This window comes from Trichomycterus rosablanca, chromosome 7, assembly GCF_030014385.1.
Source record: "Trichomycterus rosablanca isolate fTriRos1 chromosome 7, fTriRos1.hap1, whole genome shotgun sequence".
Classification (NCBI taxonomy): Eukaryota; Metazoa; Chordata; class Actinopteri; order Siluriformes; family Trichomycteridae; genus Trichomycterus; species Trichomycterus rosablanca.
Window position 1 is genome coordinate 17,662,889 of NC_085994.1, and position 22,884 is coordinate 17,685,772.

Below are 22,884 nucleotides of genomic sequence, written 5' to 3' on the forward strand. Positions count from 1 at the left end.
TATTCGCAATAAATTGTAAATAATCCTACAGTATCAGGGCGCCTTGAGCATTTCTGTACAACGCCGGTTCACGGGTTAAATGAGGTAATCCTCCGCGTGCCCGTGCAGGCGTGGCTCATGCTCGTGCACGCGCCCCTTCCCCCTCTATGAGTGGCCGTCTTGGGCGCGTGCCCGTGACTGATTCATTGTATCGGGCAAAAGAGAGAAGCTGGAGTTGACGAAGCCGCACGGCTACTGGAAAACCACTCAAACTAACCTCATTTTCAAGTAAGAAGCTTTGTATTTTCCTTATTCAGATTCAGTTTTCCGTGTTATTTTTTTGTACAGCGTTAAATGATGGTCAGGTTGAAACTTTTTGTCAGTATTGGGATGCAGGTAAGAGGAGTTCTTAAGCGAGTGAGCGCGGATAACCTTATGTTAGCATGGTGGCTAGTTAACCACCCAACTCGGAGAAAATCTCTCACTAAACCGTTACTGCTTAATTACATGTTCTGTTCGAGCTCGCCGTTAAAGTCTCGCGTTTTTGAAGTTAAAACATTAGACATGTACTACATAAAAATACATACGAAGGGGGTCATTGTTTTAAGCATTTGCTAGGTAGCTAACTGGCTAGTTCATTGTGAAAAGTTGCGGACTAACAGCAGCTAACTAGCTCGTTAGCTATTTCCTGTTTTTGAAAAGACTTAAATTGACGTAAATACTTTTCTAAATAGAGTGCGACGTATTTAATTTATACACATATTTTGTTCTAAATGACCAACTACATTAAATAAATAAATCAAAGTAGGTCGCTAAATAAAATAAGCCGGTTCTAGTGTTTGTACTTTGTTATTGATGTGAATAACCGCCGCAAGTTAAGTATACTGCAGTGTATTATAAATCGCACACTGATTTGCATCTACACTACAGTGTGGTGACCAAACATCTATATTTGAGGTCTAAAAATGATTACTAGAAATTTTAAGTCCTTATTTCTAAATTTTTGACCAGTCTGCTTTGAAAATACCAGTCCAAAAGGGGTTCAGTGTACACTGTCAGATGCGCTGTATGGAACGCTGGTAATGTTAAAAAAATACATTTTTATACATCATATTTATGGTAATGCATTAAAGTTAAAAAAAAATTAATGATTTGAACAATTTATTAATAAGGGCCTTGCTCAGGAGCCTATGCATTGGTGGGACTTGAACTGGCAACATTTCGATTACTAGTCCAGTACCTTAACCCCTGAGCCATCACTAACCCTAGGTGAACCACCATAGGTGTTCCTATTCAGGGAAGTCTTTAGTAAAAGATGAAAGGTTTATACGTGAATGGAGAGAAACTCAAGCCCCATAAAGTTTTAGAAGATTAATTATAATACCAAAAATAAAATACAAATAGGCTTTGCTCTTGACTTAATGTAACAATCTTCATTTTTAATGTATTTTAAAAAATTATGTATTTATTATTAATGTTTGTAATTATTGAATATTTAGTATGATAGGGCTGGGCAGTATGACAACATATCATTCAATGTAAATATGTCTGCAAGTAGTGCTTTGGGTCTTCTCTGTAGATAGATTACAGCCACACTGTTAACCGTCAAAAACAATACTGTTTATCTTTAATTGACAGGGTAGAGCTGCCAAACATTACTCCCATGTGAAAAAATAGTTAAGCATGGTAGATGAGTAAGATTTTTCTCATACAGAAGTCCAATGAACTAGAACAGATTATAGTATTAAAAGGCACACCTGCTGTGTCTTGTAAACATGTATAGTTGATGGAAAGCAATAGAATATATAAATGCATTTGATGCAAAGCAATAAGATAAAAAACTGGTGTGTATATATTCTGTTGCCATGAAATAGCACTGCATACACCTACATTTTTAACATCTTAAGAGTTTTAACAATAATTATTTAGCAGTCAAACATTGTGCCTGAGCTCCTTTACAACATAGTAATAACGACATTGACGAACATTAAATCAATTGATAATGAATTGTTGATGTATCATTAAGCTGTCACAAGTTTTATTAAATTGCCTAATCACAACAGGTTAATTATCAATTTATATCACCTCAAATGTGTTAGTAATCCTTAAGGTTTTAAACACATAAATGTGTAAAAAAAAAAAAAGTATAAAATATTCCATACAATGTTTTCCTTTCTTCTTTCTTTTTAACACTTGTAGATAGTTGGGCTTTTTAAATAGTTAGTAGTTAAAAATAAGACATTTTCTGTGTGGCTCAGTTAATTGTAGATTGATTAAAAACAAACAACTATTATTACAATGACACTGAATAATGAGCAGTCCAGTTAGGGTAAAATACTTTTGTTGTAATTGTGGCTTTCCTATTGTACATACATAATTGTAATGTAAGTACAGTTGAATGCTAGAAAGCATGAAGCTGGAACAGGTCTGACTTACATCTAAAGGGCAGTGGTGGCAGCTAAGGTACTGCACTAGTTATTGTGTTCAGTTGTAGCAATTGTAAATTGCTTTGGATAAAAGCATCCACCAAATGCCGTAAATGTCACATCTAAAGGAATACACTAGTCAATGCCTTAAAAAAAAAATCCATTTCTCACTCATTACAAATTTTATCCATCGATGACTAATGCAGTTTCTAGTAAAGTACTTTATTAGTGGTAGCATTTGCAGTCATCTGCTCCTTGATAATATCTTAAGGAGTGTGTTAGACAGAAATTGGGTTTAGTCATTTTCATACACTTTTCCTGTCACATGCAGAAACAGCACAGCTGTGTTCTTACTTAGCCAAAGATTTTGAATTTATATGCAGTTAACTACTAAGAAAAACATTACCTTTTGTTTGTATATATGCAAGTATATAAATAATAAATAATTATGCATGAATAAGCTTTGTTACAAGTCATACACAGTTATTGGTCAAAGTAAGGAATTTCCATATATCCTTTTGATTTCAACTACACTGAAATTAAAGCTCGGTGTGTTCATTGATGGAGATAATTTTGATGCCAGCCAAGATTGCAGGCTTTTTTTTGGTCAGGTAATAATGGTTGGTCCTAGTGGCAACTCTGGGTAAAATTCAATGTGGCACCAAAACAATTCCCTATAGACTTTTATTTAGAATAGCAGTGTTTGTTTACAGCAAGCACAATTTTCATTGTGATGCTTTACATGATGTTTAATTTTGATTACTGACTATAATTTATCTAAATGTGTGTGTGCACTGTGGCACTTAGCAAACCACTTTCAAATTCTTTAAGCCTAATGGTTAATGCTAATGTTTTTTTTTTTATTCTTGTCCTCGTAAAACAGATTGAAAACCCAAAATTTCTTTCAATATTGTAAATCAGTTTTTTTTTGTTTTTTTTGCATAACTGAAAACTAGGAAAACACAAACTTGGTGGTGAAGTTGAATGAGTGGATTTACATACTGTATGTGATGAAGCAGTCAGATTTCAAATCTGGTTAAACTGATCTTATGTCTCCCTCAGCAGACCCACACAACACAATGTTTATTTTTTATTCGGAGCAAATAAATGTATTGAAGGTCTATGCAGGGTAACAAAATGTCATTGCAATATCAGAGAATAACTGTTCTGGTATTTGTTTTTTTTTAGTATTGTGCTACCAGCAGTTTTTTCCTTTTTGTAATTAATAATTTTTTTATAATACCATATCATAGGTTTACATTATATTAGCTTCCTGCATTGATGACATTTGTGTTGTTTTGGTGTCCTGCACTCCTTAAGCTCAGCTCATTCAAAGCTACAGGGCAGGTAGAAAACTGTTTATATTCCTGATGCAAGTTAAATGATTTAAAGCATTAATGTGGCTAAAATCAACATAAAGCATCATTTAATCAAATAAAAACAATGCATAAAAGTTGCCACATGCCCAATATGGGACTGCAGTAAACACAAAATTTAATTACATGAATAATGATAAACAGTTGTTTAAGGACTGGTTTCATGTTTTTAAATGTGTAATGCATTTATTTAAAAAAAGGCTTGTAATCAATAGGCATGCTTATAGGTTTTGGTGCTCAACACAGACAAAAGTTACTTCTGAAGCCTGAAAAACCTGCTGCAGAACTACAACACAATAAAGACCAGAAGAGAATAAAGTGCTTGGTCTTTCAGTTTGGTTATTATAGTAATCTTTTCTTTTGTGACCTTTTTTACTATATGTGTATGGCCTACTAAACAGTGATTCAGTATATGCACGTATGCTGTTTTCTTAGTTTTTAAAACCAGACTGCTGCACAGTGGCAGCATACAGTCATTGGTATGACCGTTCCAAAACATGCCAGTAGGTTGACTGGCCAATGCAAAAAGTTTTTAGTTGTGTCCTGTGATTGATTAGCTTCATGTCTGTAACATACATTAAGTATATGTGAAAATGTTTTCTGTAATAAGTTAAAATAAATGCTATAGATTCTAGAATTTAGAAATTACATCATGTGTAGAAGTTCTTGGGCTGTTGATATGAAAGCCATTCAGGATTATTTAAACGTCCAAAGCTAGTAGGACAAATTTATTTCAGCTTTCAGCTTACATGTTTGATTGATGGTTACACCATGACACATCAGTAGTGTGAGTGTGTGTTTTTGTAGCTAAGGCAACGATCACCACCAAGCTGATGCTGCAGTATTTCTCTAACCCTGCTTTTGTGTTGCAGGCATGGCAGCAATCCGTAAGAAGCTGGTGATCGTGGGTGATGGAGCTTGCGGTAAAACCTGTTTGCTAATTGTCTTTAGTAAAGACCAGTTTCCTGAAGTCTACGTACCCACCGTGTTTGAGAATTATGTAGCAGATATCGAAGTGGACAGCAAACAGGTAAAACATGCATTAGCATATCTCTTTTTATTTCAGAAAATGCACTAGACACAAAGTTAAGTGTCAGTAATAACATCTATAGCTGGCCTCCAGAACATCTGATTAAGGCCAGGTTTGTGTTTGTATAAAACATTTTTTAGTATACAGGTTAAAGAATAGTAAGGTCTTTGATTAACCAGTTTACAGTTAACTGGTAATTGTTTGATTAATGCTGACATTAGATTCCAATTCAGAGAGCAGCTAAAAGCTCTACAGAGAAAGAGTGCTGATTTGAAAGTACACTGTTCTATCCTCAGTGCCAGCTCTGTTTACAGTTTACAGATGCATTTGGGTATTTTAGTCCTATTAGGAAATGTTATTTTGTGCATTTACATAATTTAAACCATGGACAGTGGAACTATTACACTTAAATCACTAAAGTTGAAGTCACTTTGCATCAGTATGGAGGCCGATTGCATGTTAATATCTGCACAGGTAGATGTGTGATGTACGTTTGAATTTTTTTTTTTTTTTTTTTTTTAATGATTTGGATATTTTGCATTGTGTGCCAGTGTAAAGGTAAAACTATGCTAATAATTACTACACTAATGTTGTCAGGAAGAACTTTAAACATACCAGCTGCATCTCAGTTCAGGCAGGGCTTGTTTAGTTAGCGCTTGTAATGAACTTTTTGCTATCGACTCCTGTGTTCTTTTCTGCCAACCTTATCAACTCATCAATGCTCTTGTCCACTGGAGCGCATCTGTAGGAAATTGTGTCCTATTGCCCAGGTTTAGTAGCCCTATTTGGATTGATGTCTTTATTTCTCTCCTTGCATTTTGTACATTTATAAAATGTTATGTTTATGAAATAAAAGGTGTAGGCATACAGTGCCTAGCAAAAGTATTCGACCCCCTTGAACTTTTCAACCTTTTGCCACATTTCAGGCTTCACACATAACGATATGAAATTGTAATTTTTTGTGAAGAATCAACAACAAGTGCGACACAATCGTGAAGTGGAACAAAATTTATTGGATATTTTAAACTTTTTTTAGAAATAAAAAACTGAAAAGTGGGGCGTGCAATATTATTCGGCCCCTTTACTTTCAGTGCAGCAAACTCACTCCAGAAGTTCAGTGAGGATCTCTGAATGATCCAATGTTGACCTAAATGACTGATGGTGATAAATAGATTACACACAGGTGGATTCAAGTCTCCGTATAAATGCACCTGCTCTGTGATAGTCTCAGAGTTCTGTTTAAAGCACAGAGCATCATGAAGACCAAGGAACACACCAGGCAGGTCCGAGATACTGTTGTGGAGAAGTTTTAAGCCGGATTTGGATACAAAAAGATTTCCCAAGCTTTAAACATCTCAAGGAGCACTGTGCAAGCGATCATATTGAAATGGAAGGAGTATCAGACCACTGCAAATCTACCAAGACCCGGCCGTCCCTCTAAACTTTCAGCTCAAACAAGGAGAAGACTGATCAGGGATGCAGCCAAGAGGCCCATGATCACTCTGAATGAACTGCAGAGATCTACAGCTGAGGTGGGAGACTCTGTCCATAGGACAACAATCAGTCGTACACTGCACAAATCTGGCCTTTATGGAAGAGTGGCAAGAAGAAAGCCATTTCTCAAAGATATCTATAAAAAGTCACCTGGGAGACACACCAAACATGTGGAAGAAGGTGCTCTGGTCAGATGAAACCAAAATCGAACTTTTTGGCCACAATGCAAAACGTTATGTTTGGCGTAAAAGCAACACAGCTCATCACCCTGAACACACCATCCCCACTGTCAAACATGGTGGTGGCAGCATCATGGTTTGGGCCTGCTTTTCTTCAGCAAGGACAGGGAAGATGGTTAAAATTGATGGGAAGATGGATGGAGCCAAATACAGGACCATTCTGGAAGAAAACCTGTTGCAGTCTGCAAAAGACCTGAGACTGGGACGGAGATTTATCTTCCAACAAGACAATGATCCAAAACATAAAGCAAAATCTACAATGGAATGGTTCACAAATAAACGTATCCAGGTGTTAGAATGGCCAAGTCAAAGTCCAGACCTGAATCCCATCGAGAATCTGTGGAAAGAGCTGAAAACTGCTGTTCACAAACGCTCTCCATCCAACCTCACTGAGCTCGAGCTGTTTTGCAAGGAAGAATGGGCAAAAATTTCAGTCTCTCGATGTGCAAAGCTGATAGAGACATACCCCAAGCGACTTGCAGCTGTAATCGCAGCAAAAGGAGGCGCTACAAAGTATTAACGCAAGGGGGCCGAATAATATTGCACGCCCCACTTTTCAGTTTTTTATTTCTAAAAAAAGTTTAAAATATCCAATAAATTTTGTTCCACTTCATGATTGTGTCCCACTTGTTGTTGATTCTTCACAAAAAATTACAATTTCATATCGTTATGTTTGAAGCCTGAAATGTGGCAAAAGGTTGAAAAGTTTAAGGGGGCCGAATACTTTTGCTAGGCACTGTAAGCTTCTGCTATAGCCTGTGAATATTCTGCAATTTTCTTTCATTGTTTACATGTTGAAATGGGGCAAAAAGGAAAAAATCTGAATCTGCATTGATGGATGAAGTGCTTTTCTAAGTAATGATTTCCTTACTCTGAAACCCTGTTAAAGAGACATAGGTAGAAAAACAAAGAGTTTTTAGGGTTTAAGACTAGGGTTAAAGATTTGCACTGAGGTTTAGAAGGATGGTGTCCGTGTAAACACCATCCTGCAATTAATCAATTCTGGGTATGGACCCAGGTATTTAAACCAAATGTGGGAAAAGATTTAGGGCACCGTAATTGCGATTCTAAGTAAATGTAACCATAAAAGACCCTAAGTAACAAAGTATGAAGAACATGCCCCATTAATCCATTGTCAGTGCAATACTTTGTCAGTGTTATACAATGCTTACAAATTACCGTTGTTCCTTTAAAATAAATGAGAAATCTAACTGTCAAAAACTGTCAAGAATATACTATGATGGTGTGAGACAACAGTCTACAGTATAAACAAAATGAAACTAAATGTTTTTGTGGTTTTTTTAAAGGTTGTGTACAATAAACTCACTTGAAATATTCATGTATAGTATCCAAAACTTTCTGTATGTTGATGCACACTGGCATAGTAGAGACACTGCTTTAGCGAGCTATGGGGCTTTGTTGCAAGGGACACTTATTTTTTTTTTTTTTGCAAAATGGTAAGCTGTAAATAGTAAAGTTGCTTTAAGTAAAGCCATAATTTGGCACACTAATAGGTAATTACTCAGGTATAGTTATTTAGGGCACATCAGTTTACTTCTGCTAAATTATAACATTTATCTTATTACACAGTACTCTTTTTAATTCTTTCTTTAATGGCTAGTTTCAGGTGATTTGTTTGCTCTCACTGGCTGTTCCTAGTTGTTTCAAACATACTGAAAAACAGGCACTGGAGAAATCTGCTTAGTGCACATTTCATGCACTTGTGACAGGCGGGTTAAGGCTGAGGCTCATACAAAAAATGTGTTGCCCATTAGACATTTTACTAAAGTGTATTATGCTTTATGCATACCCTCGTTTGAGTTGCCTATTTAATTTACATTTGGCCTAAATTTTTGTGTTTCAGGTGGAGCTTGCACTTTGGGATACTGCAGGGCAAGAAGACTATGACCGTCTCCGCCCACTTTCCTACCCAGACACTGATGTTATCCTCATGTGCTTTTCCATTGACAGCCCAGACAGTTTAGGTGATTGTTCTTTCTGTTTCTGTATTGCATTTTTGATGTAGAAACACTGATTAGATTTACATTTCTCCAGTACCTTTTGTGCTACGCACTCAACCCTGTATCAAATGCCTGTGGTAAAGGAATGTTGACTGTCTCTGTGCTCTTAAGGAGCTGCTGGTTTAACTATCCAATTAGAATGGCTGAAATAGGTGCAACCCAGTGATCTGCTGTAGATAAGGCTCTTCAATTAATATGCCTGCTGCATACGGTAGTGCAGTTATTTAAGGGGCCAGCAATACCCCTGTGGTATGATGCTTCATTGCAAAAGTACATGGAATATATAGCCCCTATTAAAGGACCAGGTTAACTTATTATTTACTGTCAGGGCATCAGGCATGGAAATGTTTTTCCCTTATTAGTTTCCTACTTGGTGCTTGGGTGGTACAGCGATGTATTACCCTAGCCCACTGCCATTAAGATCCATGTTTGAATCTCAGCTGTGCCATCAGCTAGTGGGGCATCTAGACAGACCTGATTGGTCGTGTTTTGGGAGGGTTGTTGGCCCAAAGTTTTACGATGTATTGACGCCCTATTCAGGGTATTCCTGCTTTGTGCCCAATGTTTTTCCAGTGGAGCCAGACTCTCAATTACTCTTTGCAAAATGAAATAGTTTTCCTGCTTTTTAGCTGTAGAGTCAAACCAGGCTGACTGATTAAAATCATTGTATAGTCTAATCTGTTTATTATGTCTGTCTGTACAGAAAACATTCCAGAAAAGTGGACACCTGAGGTCAAACACTTCTGCCCAAGCGTACCCATCATCCTTGTGGGCAACAAAAAAGATCTACGCAATGATGAGCACACACGCCGGGAGCTAGCCAAAATGAAACAGGTAATTACAGAAACACAGACTGTAAACAATTTTTTTATGATTACAAAATTACAATTACAGATGCAAAAATGTGTAATGTTTTTAACCAATAACTGTCAGTATCGCTATATTAAACAAATAGCTGCATTTATTTAAACAATAATTCTTATTAAAGACTTTAATAGTACTGCATAATGGTTTTTTTTTACTTGAAAGTGTTAATGACAGTCATATAACATTTAAAAAAAAAAAACACTAAACTTGGTCTTTTATATAAACTATTTTAATGGTTTAATTGTATTAGTTCAGCGGTTTTGTAAATTAAACACCTAAAAAGTTGTTTTGAACCATGCAGACTATAAGCATCCAGGAAGACTTGATCTTGTGTCTAATTTTCCAACAGGAACCAGTGAAAGCTGAGGAAGGGAGGGACATGGCTAATAGGATTGGAGCGTTCGGCTATATGGAGTGCTCTGCAAAGACGAAGGACGGCGTGCGAGAGGTGTTTGAGATGGCCACCAGGGCAGCACTGCAAGCACGCAGAGGCAAGAGGAACAGCAGATGCCTTTTGCTGTAAACATGCAGCACTGGACTCAAACCCCAGTTAGGGGCACAAAATGTGTGTAGAGGCACACGCTCATTCCTCAAACTCGCCAAACGCTTCGGAAGAAAGATATTGCTTGAAACAGTTTTTTTGTTAATTTTATTTTTGATCTTTCATTTAGTCAAAATGTTTTATCAGTATTTAAGATATTGCAGAGGACTCAGTTTTTTGCCTGTTATGTTGGTTTTTAATGATGTTTTGTGATATTAAAGCCACACCCACCTGATAAATGCTGTTTTGTGACATGCTGCCAAGTGCTTAGCACTATTGCTGGGATTTTTTTTAAATCCATTCTAAAACAGGGCTGAATAAGTAAATGTGATTTGTAATATTGATGTCTAAGAATCATTTTTATGGTTTTAGATTTAAACACAGCCAACAGCTGAAAGCAAAAATAAAGTGGGTGAGGGTAGATATGTATACATGTACATATAAACACGTCATGACTGGAAATCCATTTGTAAACTAGATTTGGTAATCTTATGTAATAAAGACTTTCTATAAGGAACATTGGTCTTTTATTCATAAACACTATTCATAACTGTTTAATGTTTTCAGTTATAAAGAAGTAGCTTTGTAACAGCTACAAATTGCTGTTTGGATTAAGAGCAGAGGTGAGCGTGCAAGTCTATAGATCGGACATCGGCACTTGTCAAGTGTTGTGCTAAAAATTCGACTACCCAGAAAATTGGTCCATGTGTACATGTTTAACACAATAGTACATCGGCACAAGTAGGCATTCTCGGACACTAATGCTTTGTACTGATTGCATAGTAGAATCATCCATATGTATGTGAATATAATAACTGAGCAGAAACCTGAAAGTGACTTTGTTGAAAATGTGCAGTCTGAATCCTAATGACTAATAGTACTAAACAAATAATAATTTGTAAAAAATATATATATATTAATGAAGCTTTTAGGCATTTAATTTTAATTCAATCAATTGCTTTATCCTGGTCAGGATTACAGTAGGTCCAGTTCCACCAGAAAACACTGGATGCAAGGAGAAGGATAATTAAAGGGGTGAACATTTCTCTGAAGGTTACAGTTGGGGATTTGTAGAAGGTGGTAGCATTTTGAGCTTTCCAAAACAGTTTATGGAAGGTGTTCGTGGAAAGTGTTCATCTAACACTAAACAGAAGCACGTAATATTATCCACATGCTTCTGGAACTTTGAAATCAGGGTCCAATTGAGCTTTTGGCAACAAACAGGTGGGTTTGGCATAAAAGCATGGACGGTGTTAGCTTAGTTAAGGTAATGGAATAGTAATCAAGAGGGTCAATGGTTCAAGTATCATTACTGTCGAGTTGCTCCTCAGAAAGGCCCTTAATCTTCAATTGCTTGGATCTTATTTAGTCTCTGTTTAAATAAAGGCATATAAAATGTGTAAATGTAGAACTTGTTATTGAGAAAAGAACCTTTCTTTGTTATGTATGATCAATGGATGGCAGTATATGTGACTTTGTTTTTTAAGCATGCAAAATGTGGGTAATTTTTGCTCTAAGTAGTGGTTATTTTACTTTTTTACAGTATTTAATATTTGTTTTGAAAATTGCAGTCTTGTAAAGGGGTACTTGAATTAAAGTGTTATTGAAATGGGAAACTATAGCCTACGACTATGCTTTATTACTGATATACAGTAGTGAACAAACAGCACTGTGATTGAATTATGCCTCAGTTTTAAGTAGTGAGGGGAAAATACGCACTTCAGGAAGGAAGGAACTCGTCACGCTGCCGGCCGCTAGAAAAGCTCCGCACATTATACTCATGACTCTCTCCAGACCGAGACACAGCAGAGGAAAGCACTGACCCACGCCCTGTTCCTCTCCTTTTCTACTTCTCTCTTTTCCTCGCTCTCCTCAGTGCAGTTCTCTATCTCCACCAGCTCCAGCTCGGAGTGCGGCGCGCCTCTGCGAAACTCCAGGCCTTTTATACCCGACTATTTTTAGCCACGACTGAGCGAGACTATTTTTAACCAATGAGCTCATCGTTTTCTGACCCGGCCAATCAGAGAGGAAAGCACGTGCTTATGTGAGCGAGAGCTTGTAGGGCGGGTGCACGGGCGTGAGCGCGCACGTGGTGGGCATTCGGGCTTTTTTACTGAGTCATCTCAGATGTTTCAGTTCACAAAGAATCGGCTCCTTGTAGCGTAGCGTTAGCTTTTTTAATCTTATTATTCCCATGTTTGTTTAAGACAATAACCCAAACTGATCAACATTCACTCCTATCTCCTAATTGATCAAATTATACCATATTACTGTTTTGTTACAAATACATTGAATACATTGTGCCAAATTTAAGCGTAAAAGAAGTGAGCCATATGGATTGTACAAGAAACTGCACCATTAATTGGTACAACAGAATTGCCACAGATTGGTCAACTGGGACACACATGCCATCATGCTGACATGCAGTGTTTATTTATTTATTTATTAGGATTTTAACGTCATGTTTTACACGCTTTGGTTACATTCATGACAGGACATGTAGTTACTGGTGTTAGGTTTTTCGGAACATAAAAACGTACATTTAATATGGGAAGTTTTACGGCAATTTCCAAGTTTTACGACATTCATGCCGCATGGTCTTTTCTTCAAAATGGCGGCTGCCATGATCTCTTGGCAGAGGTCCTCTAGACCCCCACCTAGGGGGTGGGCGGAGCCTGGGCCTCTTTAGCACATTTCATTGGCTCCAACAGCAGCGGCGGAGGAGGAGCCTAGACTAGTTTAAAAGAATGGCGGGCTTAGATGCCGGTTCTCTTTCTTTGGTGGTTGTGTTTCTAGACTGCAGGAGAAAAGAGCGCCGATCGGCCTAGCTCTGACATATATTCACAGATCATTTTTACACTTAATAAAGTGTTTTATAGAGTACTTTCTGGACTTCCCGACTGCTTTCTTCAGGACCTTTTGAACTAAAAGATTTATCCTAACACTGGTTACACAAAATTCATCAGTTCAAGTCTTTAATGTCAAACACAGTCATGAACAATTTTGCATCCCCAGTTAACCTGACTGCATGTCTCCTGCATGTCTCCTATGGGAGGAAACCCACGCAGACACATGGAGAACACACAAACTCCACACAGAAAGGACCCAGACCGTTCCACTTGGGAATCGAACCCAAGACCTTTTTGCTGTGAGGCGACAGTGCTACCCACTGAGTCACCGTGCCTCCCAGCTGGAGGGTTAACAATCGGTAACCCCTGTGGATGAGGACTCCATCATAAATTTAATATGACCTGGAGTAAGAAAAATGCAGTGCCGGTGGCAACAAGCAGAAATTACAATAGACACAGTAACCGACCATGTAGTACGGGTGGGCAGCTCCTTACAGCTCCTTAGATATCAGTATCAGGATAGTGCCCATTACCCATTCTTTATGGTCAAAATCAGGGGCACCTATATTCTGGGATTTGATGTCCTAGTCAGTGTTGCTGGGTGTCACCATGATCCCAGTCAGGGGCGTAACTACAGGGGTTGCAGGGGGGGCAAGTGCACTGGGGCCCATGGCCCGTGCCTCCACGACATGAACTCACCCACTCACCTCACTTTAATTTAATTTCACCTACCTTTAATTCATTGTAATCAGCTATCAGCATGCAGCATATATACAGGGGTTGGACAAAATAACTGAAACACCTGTCATTTTAGTGTGGGAGGTTTCATGGCTAAATTGGACCAGTCTGGTGGCCAATCTTCATTAATTGCACATTGCACCAGTAAGAGCAGAGTGTGAAGGTTCAATTAGCAGGGTAAGAGCACAGTTTTGCTCAAAATATTGCAATGCACACAACATTATGGGTGACATACCAGAGTTCAAAAGAGGACAAATTTTTGGTGCACGTCTTTGTGATGTATCAAGAGCCACGGTATCCAGGGTAATGTCAGCATACCACCAAGAAGGACAAACCACATCCAACAGGATTAACTGTGGACGCAAGAGGAAGCTGTCTGAAAGGGATGTTCGGGTGCTAACCCGGATTGTATCCAAAAAACATAAAACCACGGCTGCCCAAATCACGGCAGAATTAAATGTGCACCTCAACTCTCCTGTTTCCACCAGAACTGTCCGTCGGGAGCTCCACAGGGTCAATATACACGGCCGGGCTGCTATAGCCAAACCTTTGGTCACTCGTGCCAATGCCAAACGTCGGTTTCAATGGTGCAAGGAGCGCAAATCTTGGGCTGTGGACAATGTGAAACATGTATTGTTCTCTGATGAGTCCACCTTTACTGTTTTCCCCACATCCGGGAGAGTTACGGTGTGGAGAAGCCCCAAAGAAGCGTACCACCCAGACTGTTGCATGCCCAGAGTGAAGTATGGGGGTGGATCAGTGATGGTTTGGGCTGCCATATCATGGCATTCCCTTGGCCCAATACTTGTGCTAGATGGGCGCGTCACTGCCAAGGACTACCGAACCATTCTGGAGGACCATGTGCATCCAATGGCGGTGCCGTGTATCAGGATGACAATGCACCAATACACACAGCAAGACTGGTGAAAGATTGGTTTGATGAACATGAAAGTGAAGTTGAACATCTCCCATGGCCTGCACAGTCACCAGATCTAAATATTATTGAGCCACTTTGGGGTGTTTTGGAGAAGCGAGTCAGGAAACATTTTCCTCCACCAGCATCACGTAGTGACCTGGCCACTATCCTGCAAGAAGAATGGCTTAAAATCCCTCTGACCACTGTGCAGGACTTGTATATGTCATTTCCAAGACGAATTGACGCTGTATTGGCCGCAAAAGGAGGCCCTACACCATACTAATAAATTATTGTGGTCTAAAACCAGGTGTTTCAGTTATTTTGTCCAACCCCTGTATATATATATATACAGTGTATCACAAAAGTGAGTACACCCCTCACATTTCTGCAAATATTTTATTATATATTTTCATGGGACAACACTATAGAAATAAAACTTGGATATAACTTAGAGTAGTCAGTGTGCAACTTGTATAGCAGTGTAGATTTACTGTCTTCTGAAAATAACTCAACACACAGCCATTAATGTCTAAATAGCTGGCAACATAAGTGAGTACACCCCACAGTGAACATGTCCAAATTGTGCCCAAAGTGTCAATATTTTGTGTGACCACCATTATTATCCAGCACTGCCTTAACCCTCCTGGGCATGGAATTCACCAGAGCTGCACAGGTTGCTACTGGAATCCTCTTCCACTCCTCCATGATGACATCACGGAGCTGGTGGATGTTAGACACCTTGAACTCCTCCACCTTCCACTTGAGGATGCGCCACAGGTGCTCAATTGGGTTTAGTCCATCACCTTTACCTTCAGCTTCCTCAGCAAGGCAGTTGTCATCTTGGAGGTTGTGTTTGGGGTCGTTATCCCGTTGGAAAACTGCCATGAGGCCCAGTTTTTGAAGGGAGGGGATCATGCTCTGTTTCAGAATGTCGCAGTACATGTTGGAATTCATGTTTCCCTCAATGAACTGCAGCTCCCCAGTGCCAGCAACACTCATGCAGCCCAAGACCATGATGCTACCACCACCATGCTTGACTGTAGGCAAGATACAGTTGTCTTGGTACTTCTCACCAGGGCGCCGCCACACATGCTGGACACCATCTGAGCCAAACAAGTTTATCTTGGTCTCGTCAGACCACAGGGCATTCCAGTAATCCATGTTCTTGGACTGCTTGTCTTCAGCAAACTGTTTGCGGGCTTTCTTGTGCGTCAGCTTCCTTCTGGGATGACGACCATGCAGACCGAGTTGATGCAGTGTGCGGCGTATGGTCTGAGCACTGACAGGCTGACCTCCCACGTCTTCAACCTCTGCAGCAATGCTGGCAGCACTCATGTGTCTATTTTTTAAAGCCAACCTCTGGATATGACGCCGAACACGTGGACTCAACTTCTTTGGTCGACCCTGGCGAAGCCTGTTCCGAGTGGAACCTGTCCTGGAAAACCGCTGTATGACCTTGGCCACCATGCTGTAGCTCAGTTTCAGGGTGTTAGCAATCTTCTTATAGCCCAGGCCATCTTTGTGGAGAGCAACAATTCTATTTCTCACATCCTCAGAGAGTTCTTTGCCATGAGGTGCCATGTTGAATATCCAGTGGCCAGTATGAGAGAATTGTACCCAAAACACCAAATTTAACAGCCCTGCTCCCCATTTACACCTGGGACCTTGACACATGACACCAGGGAGGGACAACGACACATTTGGGCACAATTTGGACATGTTCACTGTGGGGTGTACTCAATTATGTTGCCAGCTATTTAGACATTCATGGCTGTGTGTTGAGTTATTTTCAGAAGACAGTAAATCTACACTGCTATACAAGCTGTACACTGACTACTCTAAGTTATATCCAAGTTTCATGTCTATAGTGTTGTCCCATGAAAAGATATAATAAAATATTTGCAGAAATGTGAGGGGTGTATATATATACAGTGTATCACAAAAGTGAGTACACCCCTCACATTTCTGCAGATATTTAAGTATATCTTTTCATGGGACAACACTGACAAAATGACACTTTGACACAATGAAAAGTAGTCTGTGTGCAGCTTATATAACAGTGTACATTTATTCTTCCCTCAAAATAACTCAATTTACAGCCATTAATGTCTAAACCACCGGCAACAAAAGTGAGTACACCCCTTAGTGAAAGTTCCTGAAGTGTCAATATTTTGTGTGGCCACCATTATTTCCCAGAACTGCCTTAACTCTCCTGGGCATGGAGTTTACCAGAGCTTCACAGGTTGCCACTGGAATGCTTTTCCACTCCTCCATGACGACATCACGGAGCTGGCGGATATTCGAGACTTTGCGCTCCTCCACCTTCCGCTTGAGGATGCCCCAAAGATGTTCTATTGGGTTTAGGTCTGTAGACATGCTTGGCCAGTCCATCACCTTTACCCTCAGCCTCTTCAATAAAGCAGTGGTCGTCTTAGAGGTGTGTTTGGGGTCATTATCATGCTGGAACACTGCCCTGTGACCCAGTTTCCGGAGGAAGGGGATCATGCTCTGCTTCAGTATTTCACAGTACATATTGGAGTTCATGTGTTCCTCAATGAAATGTAACTCCCCAACACCTGCTGCACTCATGCAGCCCCAGACCATGGCATTCCCACCACCATGCTTGACTGTAGGCATGACACACTTATCTTTGTACTCCTCACCTGATTGCCGCCACACATGCTTGAGACCATCTGAACCAAACAAATTAATCTTGGTCTCATTAGACCATAGGACATGGTTCCAGTAATCCATGTCCTTTGTTGACATGTCTTCAGCAAACTGTTTGCGGGCTTTCTTGTGTAGAGACTTCAGAAGAGGCTTCCTTCTGGGGTGACAGCCATGCAGACCAATTTGATGTAGTGTGCGGCGTATGGTCTGAGCACTGACAGGCTGACCCCCCACCTTTTCAATCTCTGCAGCAATGCTGACAGCACTCCTGCACCTATCTTTCAAAGACAGCAGTTGGATGTGACGCTGAGCACGTGCACTCAGCTTCTTTGGACGACCAACGCGAGGTCTTTTCTGAGTGGACCCTGCTCTTTTAAAACGCTGGATGATCTTGGCCACTGTGCTGCAGCTCAGTTTCAGGGTGTTGGCAATCTTCTTGTAGCCTTTGCCATTTTCATGTAGCGCAACAGTTCGTCTTTTAAGATCCTCAGAGAGTTCTTTGCCATGAGGTGCCATGTTGGAACTTTCAGTGACCAGTATAAGAGAGTGTGAGAGCTGTACTACTAAATTGAACACAGCTGCTCCCTATGCACACCTGAGACCTAGTAACACTAACGAGTCACATGACATTTTGGAGGGAAAATGACAAGCAGTGCTCAATTTGGACATTTAGGGGTGTAGTCTCTTAGGGGTGTACTCACTTTTGTTGCCGGTGGTTTAGACATTAATGGCTGTATATTGAGTTATTTTGAGGGAAGAATAAATTTACACTGTTATATAAGCTGCACACAGACTACTTTTCATTGTGTCAAAGTGTCATTTTGTCAGTGTTGTCCCATGAAAAGATATACTTAAATATCTGCAGAAATGTGAGGGGTGTACTCACTTTTGTGATACACTGTATATACATATATATATATATATATATATATATATATATATATATATATATATATATATATATATATGAAATTTATTGAGGGGGCCCAAAAACTTTTTTAGCACTGGGGCCCATGAGCTCCTAGTTACGCCAATAATCCCAGTAACCTCTAATCCCAGGATGTGTTACTAGTGAATAAAACCAATTCATCCCTTAACACTTGCTGGAGGCTGTGTAAAGTGTGCTAAAGAGACATCAGAGCTCCTGGAAGGATAGAGTCTGTCCAAGTTGGTGGCAGAGCACCAGACGTGTATTCAGAGTTAAATTTTTGTCATGTCTAAGCCCCCACATAACATTTATTGTATTTTAACCTGTATGAGTTATCAACAAAAGTTTAATTCTGCATAAAAACCAGCATATGTATGTGTGTTCCAATACCACTGATCTTGAGGCAATTTTTGTCAACAACAGCAAAACTGTGTCGGATAGGCCTACTATACTGTGTAAAACCTGGCTTAATAAATTAAACAAATTTACTACATTTCTTAATAAACCTTCCCCGTGATAAAATCGCAGTAACGGTCTCTCGTGGCGTATTGCTTTAACATTCGTCCTACAGGAACATATAAAACTTTAATAATTCTCGATGGCTTAGGAGCTGCTGTGTTCTAAATACGGCTATTCTCAACGAGTCGGTTCTCAAGAACCGACTCAATGAGTTGACTCGTTCGGTAGAGCGCGCGCGACTAACAGACTTCCATTTAGCGTCACGGATTTTCCTCGCGTGACAGCGCCAACTTGTCAACTGGTGTTATTTTTGTTTGGACTACACCCAGCTGCCCCTTTTAGGTAAACCACCTTTTACCCACATTGACTATTTATATCACTCACCTACCATAGAGGAAAACGTTGTGGGTAAACAACAACTGATATTAGTCTCCACATTCATCTGTCCATTAATGTAAAGGACTACAGGACCACTGATATTAATAATGCAGCAGATCATCCCTAACACAGCGACACTGATGTACTGTAGATGTGCACTTAAATGTCGTACTACTGTCTCAGAGGTACAACTGCTTCTGAACACTTCCTTAGTGTGACTTCTGGGGTAAACTCAGTCAACCAAAATATACTCACAGAAGTCCTGCACTTATAGCAGTGTTATTTTAGTGTATAACGTTTTCTATAACACTTTCCCAACTTGTGTGATTAGGGTTTTTAATTATATGTTTCTAAAGCGACATCTGGCGGATGTTAAAGAGCAAGACAGTCACTGAAACAATACATTCTTTCACATTTTAGGGCATGTATTGAAAAAGTTTAAAAGAAAGAACATACTTGAAGATAAAAATGTAAATGTCTCTCACAGCAAGAAGGACCTGGGTTCGACTCTCAGCCAGATGCCAAGGGTCCTTTCTGAGTGTATGTTCTCCCTGTGTCCGCATGGGTTTTCCCCCGGGTGATCCGGTTTTCTCTCACAATTCCAAAGACATGCAGTCAGACAGATTGGAGCTGCTATGTGTGTGTGATAGACTGACAATCTCTCAGGTTGTTTTCTGCCTCTCACCCAATGGATCAGACCCACCGCGACCCTGACCAAGATAAAGCAGTGGTAAAATACACAATTGAATGAATCAATGAATATTAATGAATTCTGAGACTACTTGTAAAATTTTTTAACAAATTTACAATGATTACTAAGTAATTCCTAAGTATTTGGTAAGGCCCTATTTATAACTGGTAAACAATGGTTTTAAATGTATTAACTAAAACAAGGATCTGATAGGGCAGTCAAATCATCTGTGCATATGCTTGATGTTTTAATGATCAAATAGATTGGTCCAATGAGGGGTTACATCTGGTGACAGCAAAGGAAAAGTCAATCCAAACAGTGATAACAGAGCATATGTCTTTGTTATATTTCACCATTCAGACATTTATTGTTTACATTCTTTTTCTTAATTATTTTAAGAGGTTTTTAGACACTAACATAAAAAGCTTTTGGTTGTAAAACATTCTATGATCCCCTAGAATTAAATGCATCAAATATGTCATACAGCCTGCTAATTAGGTATTCTAAAACCAATTTGAAATAGGACATTTGTTCTTTGTTTGCATATTGTATAAAGGTTTATAATTTCATATATGTACTCACTTTTTATATAGAGCAGCACAGTGGTGCAGCATATACCAAAATGTAATATTTATATCAATGTAAATGTCAGAAGGTTACACAAAATTGTTCCTAGGTGTAAGAAAGTGTAATCCAAGTGATTGCATGATTCTATTGCATGATTACATTATACTGCAATAGATTGGTGCCCGGTCCAGGCTTGTATTCTTGCTGTGCTCCCTTGTTTTTTAGGGTGGCACCAGACCCACCTGATCAGGAAAAAAGTGGTGTAAAATCTGTAAAAGAATAAAATACTTTTAGATACACAGGGTCAGGCAATGAAGCAATACAACACAGTATTTATTTAGAATGCATTTACATTTTTACACAAATGTAAAAATCAAAACAAATCTGCAAAATAAAAAAAAATACAGCGTATTAATATCTTGCCATTTGCATTTGGTTAATCACAGTTACAATTTCTCATACTTTTATAATATTTATCAAATTAATGTTTTCAAAATTATATATTTATATTATAATTTATATTATATTATTTTATATATTTTAATATTTCAATTTTAGTGTTTAATTTTTTTACCAGACACATTGTAACCATGACCAGGATAAAGCAATTAGTCAAAATGGATAACTGAAATCCAAACCACAAGTGAGAGAGTGGTGCCTAGTGTTTTTCCCCATTTGGTTGAAGACACCTCAATAAAATGTATTAATTTGCGTCCAGCGTTACCCGGTGAAGTTGGATCGATCGAGACCCTAACCAGGGTAAAGTGGATGTTAAAAATGTAAAAAAATGAAGTGAAAATCCTGCTGTTTCTTAGTGTCTCAAGCTTGACCACTAGAGGGCGACACAGTCATATATCTGCCACTCAGGTGTGTTACACGTGATGTCGAGTTTGCGTCCCTATTTTATTTTGTAGCGTCTTTCTAAAAACATCCCTGAGATAACTGTCTTTAGTGTATCTTTAGTGTAGCTTTAACTGTTTCTGTTTAATCCTGCGTCTTTAATACACGATGTGCAGAGCCAGCGAGTTTGCCTCCTCAATTCCTTTACCAAGAAAGCCCAGACATCTGAGGAGGGTAAAGCCATGAACCACTGACAGGTTTTTAGGCTGCCAAGTCTCATTAATGAAGGAAGACATGAAGGCTGTCAGGTGAGTGTGTCAACACACATAGTGCATCAAATTCTTCTGTGTATGGGGCTTAAAAATGAATAAAAATTTAATGAATAACAGTCACTAATGGGGCTGCACAGTGACAGTTAAAAAAAGGTGCTGTTTACTCCTTACCTCCGGGCACTGTCTGTGAGAAGTTTATCATGTTTTTCCTGTGTCTCCATGAGTTTCCACAGGGTTCTCTATTTACCTCCCAAAACATGAAAAAGAAAGGCTAGGGAATCCTAAACAAAAGTCAGGGACGGCAATAAACGAACAGCACTCCGACCCAACCAAGCTCCATGGAGTAAAAGGTGAAGTCTGCTTAGGAAAAGAGACGTCTCACCGCCTCTGGGTCTATTTGCTTCTCCAGGGAGGTTCACAAATGAGGTCTGTAAAATGCTGCTACACCAGGTGAGTTTCTAGAAAGTATATAAAATGTTCTGGCATCACACATCAGTTGAAAAGCCTGGTATTACAGTTCCACAGAAATGTAGGTTTGCAAGAGCTGGTGCGTCTGTAAAAGATAAACCATGATATATAGAAAGGCTCCCACCTGAAGCGAATTAATGCTTTTGTCAATCATCTGTGCCTCTGTGCCCCCTCTGCCAGTCAAACGTGGCAATGCAGAAGGACTCGGCTTCAACGGGTATCACTGCTTCTTCACATTACACACATTGTCAGGAGGTTGTAATCACATTTCACATGGTATTGTTTTTTTGTATGATGTATATTAAATGACAGAAATTGTATATTTGGTAAAAGTACATATATTTTAACAACCAGATGATGGTGTAGTGAAGCTGATTCATTGAACTTCCAGTCAGTTGGTTTTGCCATTTCCCCCATAGTTTCTGTGTAATCACTTTCATTTTAATAAGTTAAAAAGAACATACAAATATAACATATAATAACTATCTAGCCTAAATGATAAACTGACATTTAAGTTAATTAAAGCAGGGTTTTATAGTTTGTTGCTTTTCTATGATTTTGTCTTGGCTTAAAAAAGAATATACAAAGAATAAAATAATGAAATTAATTACTAATAGTAAACATCCATTCACTTAGGATTTGATCCTACTCTTGCATGTCTGCTGTAAGTGGTCCAGAAGTTTAACCCCAGGCAAGGATTTTTAGTAAATCCCTACTGATGGGTTTTTAGTAAGCGATTAGGTTTAATCCACATCTGGACCCGCAGCCCAAGCAGTTTCTTGGGAATCACACAAATGTGTTTTGCCAATCTGTCTTTCTAATGCTGTGTTTGGACATTTGACACTTATTATTGATTTTGTATGCATATGTGCTTGAAGCAGAGAGGGATTTTGTGTGCTCAGCTAGAAAACACATGTGATTAAGAAAAGAGTGAAGAAGAATTAGAAATGTGTTTGGATACATCAATAAGCACAGAGTCAGAAAACCCAGAGAGAGAGAGAAAGAGAGAGAGAGGGTGATGCGGAATGAGATGAAAGGCAAGCACCAACTGTTATCCCATTTTAAGAGCACACTGAGGCAGGAGAGAGGCGTGGAACAGTTCCCTCCTTTTTCACAGAGGAGTGTTTGTACGTTA

At 39.1% G+C, this 22,884-nt stretch overlaps 1 protein-coding gene across 1 annotated transcript; it reads left to right on the plus strand.

The window, feature by feature from the left end:
- The first annotated feature begins 186 nt into the window (after window positions 1–186).
- rhoab (ras homolog gene family, member Ab) lies at window positions 187–10,490 on the plus strand. Its single transcript, XM_062999070.1, has 5 exons — window positions 187–267; window positions 4,654–4,811; window positions 8,409–8,529; window positions 9,269–9,399; window positions 9,782–10,490. Exons 2-5 carry the CDS (start codon window positions 4,656–4,658, stop codon window positions 9,953–9,955), a joined length of 582 nt encoding a protein of 193 aa, XP_062855140.1. The 5' UTR covers window positions 187–267; window positions 4,654–4,655; the 3' UTR covers window positions 9,956–10,490.
- The last annotated feature ends 12,394 nt before the right edge of the window (window positions 10,491–22,884 follow it).

Bases quoted from the DNA above. Each gene is read 5' to 3' on its own strand.
- rhoab (XM_062999070.1), top strand. From the start codon at position 4,656: ATGGCAGCAATCCGTAAGAAGCTGGTGATCGTGGGTGATGGAGCTTGC. The intron at 4,812-8,408 runs GTAAAACATGCA...TTTGTGTTTCAG, and splicing joins TCGAAGTGGACAGCAAACAG to GTGGAGCTTGCACTTTGGGA. The intron at 9,400-9,781 runs GTAATTACAGAA...ATTTTCCAACAG, and splicing joins AGCTAGCCAAAATGAAACAG to GAACCAGTGAAAGCTGAGGA.